The sequence below is a fragment of the Miniopterus natalensis genome, chromosome 20 (genome assembly GCF_054644295.1).
Source record: "Miniopterus natalensis isolate mMinNat1 chromosome 20, mMinNat1.hap1, whole genome shotgun sequence".
Lineage (NCBI taxonomy): Eukaryota > Metazoa > Chordata > Mammalia > Chiroptera > Miniopteridae > Miniopterus > Miniopterus natalensis.
This window is the reverse complement of record NC_142100.1, coordinates 17,510,680-17,520,687: the sequence shown is the minus strand read 5'-3', so window position 1 is coordinate 17,520,687 and position 10,008 is coordinate 17,510,680. Positions and strand designations below refer to the sequence as shown.

The 10,008-nt window shown below is 54.6% G+C and overlaps 1 protein-coding gene across 1 annotated transcript in view; it reads right to left on the bottom strand.

Annotated features, from left to right (window-relative positions):
* Window positions 1–704: 704 nt before the first annotated feature.
* Window positions 705–10,008, bottom strand: part of MN1 (MN1 proto-oncogene, transcriptional regulator) — a 42,609-nt gene continuing 33,305 nt past the window's right edge. The window contains exon 2 of the mRNA XM_087828371.1: window positions 705–1,522. Within this exon, the coding sequence (XP_087684497.1) occupies window positions 1,341–1,522 (182 nt within the window). The 3' untranslated portion in view covers window positions 705–1,340. The remainder of the gene's footprint in view (window positions 1,523–10,008) is intronic.

Sequence of the window (10,008 nt, the reverse complement as noted above, 5' to 3'; positions counted from 1 at the left end):
GTATCAAAGTCATGAGCTATGTTCCCTTTCTCCCCGCTCTGGCCCTCAGCAGTCTGCAAAACCCGGCCAAGAGCTATTCCCAGGCTTGGAGAGGGGGGTTCAGCCAGCTGAGCCTGGGGCTCCCTCATCCCTTCCAGGGCGGGGGGTTGCCCAGGTTGGGGGTGATAAAATAGATGGGAGCAGGGACCGACTGGGAAAGGTGGGGGAGATCCACCAAGTCCCCCCTCCTTCCCTAGGGATGCAGGGCTAGGAACAGCTTGTCAGGAAAGATCAAGGGTTAAGAACTGATGCGCTCCCGACTCCAGCACCCAAGACCCAGCAGCCTGGCTGCAGCAGAGCTGGAGTCTGGAGCCCCCAGCCCCACGGACTCTGCAAACTGGAAGGCCACCATCCCCCACGCAGGCCGGGGCTGCTCAGCATAGCGTGAAAATTCAGAGCCCCGGCATTTGAGGAGAGGCCCAGCAAAGGAGAGAAAACACCACTGTCAAATTCTCTGACTCCTTCCCACAGTCATCACCTCGATCGCAGAGAGGGGCAGTTTCCAGCGGCAGAGAGAAGGGAGCTGGAGGCTGCGCGTGTGTTTGTCAGAAAGAAAATCTCTCTCTCTCTCTCTCTCTCTCTCTCTCTCTATTTTCTTAGGCAACAGACAAAACAAAATCCCCGGTGGAATACCTAAGGGGGGCATTCATTGTTTGGCTCCTGCCTGCCTGATGACAGTTGGATGTCAATATATAATATTGTGATGACAATTTGACTTTCACCCGGCAATATTCCAGAACTACTCTGCTCCAGGATTTCCATTTTAATAAGCAGTGAACAAAGCAAAAAGCAAAAAGAAAAAAAGGGGAAGAAAAAAAAAAAGCGAAAAAAACGGCGGGGGTGGGGAGAGGAGCAAGACTAAAAGAGATTAAAAAAGGAAAGCAACTCTTGTCTGATTATGAAGTAACGATACTTGGACATACAGCAGCGTGGAAATAAAACAAAGAGAGAGGTCATCTAAAAAACGTATGCCAAGATGACAGAAAAACGGGAATTATCTAGCAGGGAAAGGCTTAAGCAAAAGTTTGCTAACTGCAGCAGGGTTAACACTGGTAACATACTGTGGCAGACAGAGTTTCTCTTTTAAAAAAATTTTTTGAGGTTTTTTTTTTTTTTTCCCTTTAAATTAACCCTTTCCGGTCCATATGCCACTAAGCAGGTACCAATCTAGAAAATAATTCATCCACTCAGCAATAGTGGCCCTTTCAAATTATCAAGAGGGGTGGGGGTCAGGGGGTGGGGAGGAGGGAGAGAGAGGGGGGAGGGAAGGGCCTGGCGGGAGAGGGGGCATTCTCGTCAATTCAAGTTAGGGCGGCCACGAATGTCCCGAATCTGTTGGAAATATCAGAATGCAGGGACCGCCAGGTGGGCACGGAGGCTCGGGCCTTGGCATCGCCCACGTCGTCTGTGCAGTGGACAGACAGGCACTGCAAGTGGCTGCCAGGCTGGGCTGCTGAGGCCTTGTTCGCGGGGAGGTCATGGGCTGCAGGGAAAGAAGGAAGAGAGGATGTTAGCAGCAAGCTCGGCTCCGCGGGAGGCCCGACTGGGGGCAGAGTGGGAGAGGCACGAGAATAGAGGCAGTGTCTGTGTTCTCGTTTCATGCCTACAGGCTTCCTGAAGAGGTCCAGAGGTGTTTAGGTAAAATCCCCCTGCCGTTGCCTTTGATTCGACTGTGAGACCTCAGGCAAGGGAAGCCATCCTCCTGGGTCACAATTTTCCACCCTTGGGAAATAGGATTGTTGGACAGGGTTTGCCCATCTCTGATGAACTAGAGTTCCCAAAAGTTTCACTGGACCTGAACAAAGTAGGAAAGGTTTCCTGGAGAAGGAGCATCTGAACTGGGCATTGAAGGATGTGTAGGAGTTCTTTAGATGCAGTGAAAGGCTGGCAGGAAAACTGTCCAGGTCCAGACCACAGCCAATTCTCTTGTCATCTTCCAGAAAAACATTTGCTAAGGGTCTACTATGTATTGGGAACTTCCTTAACAAGGAGCCAAATTGCTCAGAGCAGTAAAGACTAAAAGTCCGGATTCCCCCTTTGCCCTTTGCCCATCCCCAACTGCTGCATAAAGGGACTTTGGGCGGTAAGGGTGAGGGAGTCTATTCCTTCCCTACCCCCTTAGTGAAAAATCCCCTCCATTTCCTTCTCATTCAGTCACACAGCACCAGAAACACCACAGATCGTAGTGATGTCAGGGTTAGACACACTTGAAGGGGAAAGTAGTTTGACAGCCATTCACACCTTAGTATGAATTAGACTCAATGCGAGCAAGAACTGGGAGTTCTGAGGAGGGAAGGAATGGAGGTGTCATTTTGGAGGATTGCTAACTTACTGTGGCTGGTGACCAATGGTTCTGCTGTTAGACCCACTGTATATTGATGAATATTCTCATTAACCTCCTTTTATACAGCTTGACTCTCAGAGAGGAGGGGTGACCTGCCCAAGGTCACATAGCCAGGAAGGGGCACAGTTGGGTTTGAAGATGGGCTGATGGTGAATTTCTGATTCAGTAGATGTGAGAAAAGCTGGAATTGGGGGTGAGGGCTCAGCTTGGGCCAAGAGAGCACACCCAGATACTGAACTCCAAAACTGGCCCACCCTCCTCAGTATGCTGCACAGGCCCAGCCAGGGCCCTGTGCCAGGCAGGAGTTACCTCACCCATCTCACCCTCTGGGATTAAGAGCAAGGCCTCCCTCAGGAGCTGAGAAAATCCTCCCAGAAGAACGGGCCCAGGCAGCCAAAGCCGGGCTGTGACTAACAGGGTCTGGGGCCCCCACCCTGGAGCCCTAGAGACACTCAGCTTTGGGATGTTGAGAGGAGCTGGGGCTGGGGAGGAAGGTTCTCTCCTTTGCTCCTTCCCTCATTCATTCAATTAATAAGCCTTTATGGAGTCCCCACCATGTGCCAGGTGTGGTGCTAGCCCCGCGGATCGAGCAGGAAACAAGGCAGACACTGTCTTCCTCCTGCTGAGGAGGCCAGGAGACAGTCATAGCACAGTCATTTTGGAGTCTCAGACTGGGGCTTGAATCCCAGTCTCACCACTATGTGGCTAGGTGTCTGCCACTTTCCCTCTCTAGGCTCAGTTCCTCATTACTGAAGTCGGGGTGATGTCATCTCCCTTGGGGCCTTGTCACGGCCTGGTATACAGAGAGATCCCCAGAGAGGGCCACTGGGACTGTTGTTAGTATCTGGGGAGGTCAGAAGGTGAGGGGTCCTTGCAGCCATCTAGAAGCCCCCAAGCCTCATTCCCCTTCTTGGGAATGGCCAGACAGACACGTTCCTGTCCATCAAATTGGCGTCTTCATCCCATTTTACAGGAGAAACCTGAGGTCTCAAAGCTGGTTAGCAGTGGTGAAGCTGGGATGCCACAAACACCGCAGCCAGGCTCCCCGGGGAGAAGATGACCCAGAAGCTAGTGGCATCAGCCTCAGGGTCCCGAGCGCACAGCAAGCCCTGGATTCTAGCAATGCTGACGCAGCCTTCACACCTCTGCTTTCAAACCTACGCTTGACTTGCTCCCAGTGACACTCCACTGCTTAGCACCCCCAAAGGCATTCTGTTCCAAGCCTTGCAAGATCTGGATTGGCAAGAGGGACGGCGTCTGCCAAAGAGAGCAATTCTGAAAGGGGTTCCTCACGTCACTTTACACACATGATCTTCAGGAACCAACACAGCAACACGTGTGCCCATTTTACAGACAAGAAACCTCTTGCTAATGTTTGCACCGCTAAAGAAAAACAAGACCCAGACCCAAGCTCCTGCCATCTGGTCCCCTTGCTCTGAGGCTGCAGTGCCAGGGTCGTGAAGGGGCATCAGCATTTTCTGAGCTACAAGGAGACTTAGGGACTCTTTCTGCGACCTGGGTTTGCTGAGTGATGATGCCAGACTGACCGAAACGGCCAGATTTCCTAAAGATACTCTGTTCCCAAGTTATAGATGACTCAGAAGTAAGTTCTACGCCAACACCCAAGACAGTTGCTCTTCTTACGTAAGGTGGATTTAATCAGCACACAGCTGAACACTTATCTAATTCCATCCCCTCACAAGCCCAGCAGTTGGGTGACCCTTTTCCCCACTTTCAAGGAAGCCCCTGGGGCTCAGAGAGGGTGAGGGGCTTGCCTGACGTCACAGAGCACTGGTGCAGGATTCCCCAGCCTCTGCCTGGGACGAGCAAGAGTTTGGTATCCACGGGGAATATTTTTAAGAGAGAATATTATTCTTCAGTTCTTGACAACCCAAGCATGACCAAACTCATCCTCCCACCGGATTCATTCCAGCTGGGGGGACCCAACACGCCCTAGGACCGCAGCTCCCCCAGGCTGCTGAGTGGCTGCCGATAAATCAGTCCTGCGGAAGCCGCCTCAAGTCAGGGCCTGCCCCAGCTCCCGAGAGGCCCTCAGTCTCTGCTCCTGGGGCGGCAGGCACGCTGGCCCCCCACGCCAGGACCCAGAGATAAACCTCCCCCTCACCTACCTCCCAGGACTGAGGGGAGACCCTGGAGTTACTCAGCGCTGGCACAGGCAGACACCATGGAACCTGATGGGTGTTGTCATGTTTTCCACTTGTTAGCTGTCAGCCTCCCCCATAAGACTGTGGCTGCATGGGGAGGGCCAGGCTCGGTATGTTCAGAGCAGCACCCGGCACTCAGCTGGGGCCTACGTGCTGACAGTGAAGTGACTCTCACCCCCACTTGACAGATGGGAAGATTGAGGCTCCACGGAGCAGGGAGCTGTCCAGGGGTCACCTGGCGCCAGGTTACCACCTATGAGGCCTGCCCTCTCCTTTCGGCCCAGGATTTTTAGCGGTGGGTCAGGTCAAGGTGGATTCCTGGATCCCCCATACCTGGGCAGCTGGCCCCTAACTGCAGGGCCTCAGTTTCCCCATCTATAACTTAGGGTGGTGATTCCTGTTGTTCCCTGTGCAGAGAAGCTGGGGGAGACCATAAAAAAGCTGATGATATCGTGCATGTCGGGGGTGGGGGAGCCAGTCCCAGAGGGAGGCAGGGGTGTCATCAACTCAAAATGTATCACCCTGACTGTGCCTCACCCCGAGCAGGTGGCACAGGGGCCAAGGTGAGGGGTTTCTAATTCACAGGATAGAGTGTGTACCCAGCAAGGAAGGACTCGGGTAGTTTTAAGGACATCCTCCTGTTGGCCAGAAGGGACCACATCAGTCACCACATAATCTCCCCCCTTCTTCATGTGCACAAGTCCTCGCCGATCCTTCCAGCCCTCCCCAACGCCCCCTCGCTGGATGCCACAGTTCTCTTCTCAATCGTTTTTGCCACCAACTTTGCATCACGCTATGGAGGTACCGGCGGCCTCCTGCTCACCCCCGAGATCACGAGCCCTGCTTCGGATACGTTGTCTTCGGCGCCTCTCCATCCGCAACGGGGACAGTAACTTCCATGAAAGGGAGGAGAGGGCCACAGCGGGGCCAGAAAAGCGAGCGCGTGACTAAGGAAGGTGATTCCAGTTCTCTTACGGGGTCCGACAGGGATAGCGCCTGCCGCTTGTGGAGCACAGGACTCTGCTCACATCATCTGGGCTCTCAGAACTTCAGTCCAAGAAATGGGGGAAATAACAGAACTGGCTGCCACGGAGGCAGTTAGGAGGAATGATCCAAGGAAAGGGCTTAGCAGGCCGCCGAGCATGCAGCGCGCTCCTGCCAACGCTGGGAGCCTGGCGCGGCCCTGCGCTGTTGACCAGCCTGCAGGCCCGAATAGGGACCCATAGGGTCAGCTCAGTGACCCTTTTGCTGGCATGACCAGGGTGAAGGGAGAAGGGAAAAGACACGCATTTGTTTACCTGGGGACATCTCACGGTTAATTTCAATTCTGGAGTTGCAGCCCACCCAGGAGGCCAACTTTTCTTTCTTTTTTCAAGTCAGCGAGACAGGCCTTGTCACCACCTTGCTCCGCATTCAACGTTCCTGGGACTGGGTTCCAACGTGGGGGAGCCACGTGCTCAGGTGTGGTGAACTCGCTGGGGGCAGCTGCTACTCCCCACACATGAAGTACTACCTCTGTGGGATTTGCAGCCACTGCTCTGTCCCCCAACCCTCAGAAAGGGGACTTCTGCCTGGCCTCCTCCTGTCCCCCCCGCCCACCAAAAGGAAGGGTGGAGACGGTGGGAGTCAAAAGTGGGCTCCAACTAGTACCCAGGTCAAGGAGTCCCTGGGTGCTAATCCAGGGTGGGGTGTGGCCTGGGCAAGCTGGGAACCTGGCTGTAAATGGGAACTTACTTCACAGGCCATTGGAGGATTAATCGGATAATGCAGGTGAAGACTTTAGCACATGATGAACCTGCAGAAAAGGTGTGCTGCTCTCAGGATTATTACTTACTATTCTCTAACAGCCCCAGGCTTTGGAGGCAGCCAGAGTTGGGGCTGCCATGTGCCAGCTCTGTGCTATGGGACAGTTTCTTCATCTCCGTGGGTCCCAGGGGCCCGCCCCACCCCTGCCCTCCGAGACTGGGGGGTGGGGGCTGGGTACCCGGGATGCGATCCCAGGCAGAGCAGGCGAATTAGAATTCCGTGTGTATTTTTAACTCCAAGCTTATGTAAGGAGCAGTGTGGGCCCCAGAACACAATAGCAAATGACTCTCGCCCCACTCACCCTCGCTGGATTCCGACAAAGGGAAATGTATTTTGGTTTTTTCTTTATTTGGACCTGACCGGGGGAGACGCTGGTATCTGTGACAGCTGCCACTCAGCTGGGGGGCTGGGCCACTGGGCCTAGAAGCACAGGCAGGCCTGGGAGCCACAAGGCTGAACCACGTCCTCTCGACACCTCTGTCCTGCAGCCTGGGAGTCCCTTAGGTCCCTCAGACGCATCGTGTCCCCAGACTCCCGTGGTTGCTATCCCTCATCTCCAAAAAAGGCTGGGCGTTGCACCCAGGCAAGCCCTGGGCCTTGAATGTCGCTCTTCACTCTTTCCCATGCCCCAGAGTCCAAGTACCAGGGAAGGAAGAGGCTGCTTCCTGTTCTATTGTCCCCACCCTGGTCAAGGTCCCCACTGTCTCATGCCTGCAACAGTGGCCTTGCTACTATCTCTGCTTCCACGCTGGTCCCCAAGCCCATTTTCCCTGTGAGCCAGGTGAGCTTCCTGAAGCACCAGCCAGAGCAGACCTTCTCTACTGCTTAAACCTTCCATAGCTCCCCAGTGCCCCCAGGATAAAGTCCCTGGCTTCACATGACCTAGTCTCTTTCCAGCCTCATCTCTCAGTGCCCCAGCTATACAGTCCCTCGTGGGAACCCTGATCCTTCCAGCTCCGCACCTCTGGTCCTGATGTTTCTTCTGCCTGGAACACCCTCCCCTCTTATCCCTGCTCACTCCTACCATCCCACCTGGCTGTCAGCCCTGTGTCGATGTTTCTCCAACGCCCCTACTCTGAGGCATATACACGAACCCCACTCCCTGCTCTCAGGTGGCACCCCGCCCCCAGCCCCCCTCATGGTAATGAGACTGGCAGCCACTGCCTATGTGGAATGTGCTGCAGGAATGTGCTGACACACCTCACCCTGGCAGAGGGAGGTCCTGAGTTCAGAGCCCCTCGGCCACAGGCTGCCAAAGATGGAAAACATCGTGGGGGACTTTGAAGTCAGGTGACCAAGGTCTGCATCTAGGTGCCTAGGACGTTTTCCCAGCAGGTTGACCTTGGTCAAGTCACGTTCCCTCTCTGAGCCTCAGCTTCTTTCTCCACAAAATGGGATAACGCTAGCATCCAGCTCCTTGCTGAATCACCCCAGGTTCTATCACACCAGGTAATGGTCAACAGCTGTCAGAGGAGAAGTAAAGTGTCCTGCCCAGTGGTAAGCGAAGTCACAAGGCTTTTTATACAGCACTGAGGCCCATCTTCAATAACCCACTGCTGGGGATGTGGGGGAACCAACCCCAGTGAAACTGGTCCCCACACCCATTTGGAATCCTTCTTCAGGGCCACACAACCCCAAGGAGGACCCCACCCCAGTGCCTGGCCATGCTCTATCTTGGGCCATGTGGTAGACGGGGACTCGCCGACTCTAGGCTCAGGGGCAGGGACAGAAAATCTACACTAAATGTCAGGCAGCACAAAGGGGGCCTACACAGCCACCAACCAAGCAGAAAAACGGCAAAGCCAAACTCCCACTCGACTCCTCCCCAACACTCGGCAGCTTTGGGGGAGCCCCTAGTCTGCATTCAGAAGCCTAGATTTAAATCCCACTCTACTCTTTACCAGTTCTGTGACCTTGCGCAAGTTCAACCTGCTGAGCCTCAGTTTCCCCATCTGTAGAAGCAGATAACACTCCCTCCTGGAAAGATCAGAGGAGCCCGGCCTGGACACCCATGTGGCTCCCAGCTGTCTCTCTGGTCCCTGACACACAGGAGGCACCTGATAAAGATTTGTTACATATTTTAATAAATGATACATTTTCATCCCAGCTCTTCACCTGCTAGCTGTGTGACTTGTGCAAGTCGCTCCCCCTCTCTGGGCTTTCTTTTTTTTTTCAGCCTCATGCGAGGAAATTTTTTCCATTGCTTTTTTGTAGAGAGTGGAAGGGAGAGAGAGGGAGAGAGAAGCATCGATGTGAGAGAGACGCATTGATTGATTGCCTCCCACATGCACCCCTGACCAGGGCTGGGGGTTGAGCCTGCAACCGAGGTATGTGCCCTTGGCCAGAATTGAACCCAGGACCCTTCAGTCCAAGGGCTGATGCTCTAACCACTGAGCAAAACCAGCCAGGGCTCTCTAGGATCCTCTCCAAAATGAAGGGTGGTAGATGGATGTACAACCCCCCGACTCTATCCCACTGCGGCAATGAGATTTTACATTCAATGCAGACAGAAGGTTGGGGCCCTCCCAAAATGAGAGACACTAAGATGCCTTAACCTAAGCCCCGGGAACCAGGGATCAGGGACAGAGAGCTGGCAGCCTGAGTGACACTCCACCTGGGCATTTCATAGGGGTCAGGGGACTGGCCGCTCCTCAGCCCAGCTTTCTATCTGTATCCCCCACCCCTTCTCTGCCCTCCCATCAACTTCTAGCAATGGCATCACCATGACAACTGCGAAACAGAAAAAGGGACCTGACCACGTCTCTATGCCGGTCAGCTCCAGGGCTGTCACAGCGAACCCTGACCTTGGGCTCCCTACAGGCCAGGCTTCGTTTGCTCTCATCAGGTCACCCTAACACCCAGGGAGAGAGGGCCCCACACTCCAGCCCATTTTACAGGAGAGTAAACTGAGGTTCGGGGAGGAACGTCACTGGTCCAGTCACAAAGCCGACCCATGGCAGAGACAGAGTCATTCCCAGGTCTGTCTGAGGCCAAAGTGTCTGGTTTTTATCAAAGTCACATGAAAAAGTAAAATGTCATGGACCAAAGTGGTAGGTCCTACCCCTCCCTGTTCCCTCTTTCCATCTCTGTCTTGTCCCCACCCCCCATGCTCTCTCAATCTCTCTATGTCTCTTGTCATTTCCCTTCCTCTCTTCCCCTCTCCTTCTCTGAGGTCAACACTCTAACTTTTGGAAAGGGCCCTGACGCCCACCAATGGGACAAAAATGACCCAGGTGACAGAGTAGCCAAAGACAAAACCCGAGGCCCGTTCAATGCTTTCCCCATGGGTGCTGCCTGAGAGATTCCACATCAGCCCCATCTGACAGGGGACAACACACGGCATGCACGGGGGCTCCTGAGGGGCAGGGAGGGCCCCCCACCAATGGCTGGAAGGGGCCCCCTGGGACCCCACCTTCCCGGGCCCCACGAGGGTGGAGGAGCCCACGCCAGGCGCTAGAGCCGCTCCGTCTGCGAGAGGCTCGGCCGGCCCCTGGACGCCCTCGGAAATTAATTGGAGTTGACTTGGCTGAGGGCGACTGTCATTTAGATTGAGAACTGGCTGAGGGCTCCACTGAGGCGGAGCAGCGAGAGCATCTCTGGGAGCAGGCGGCCAGCGCTGGGGGCGGGCGGGGGGGGGCCGAATTCCGAGCCCTT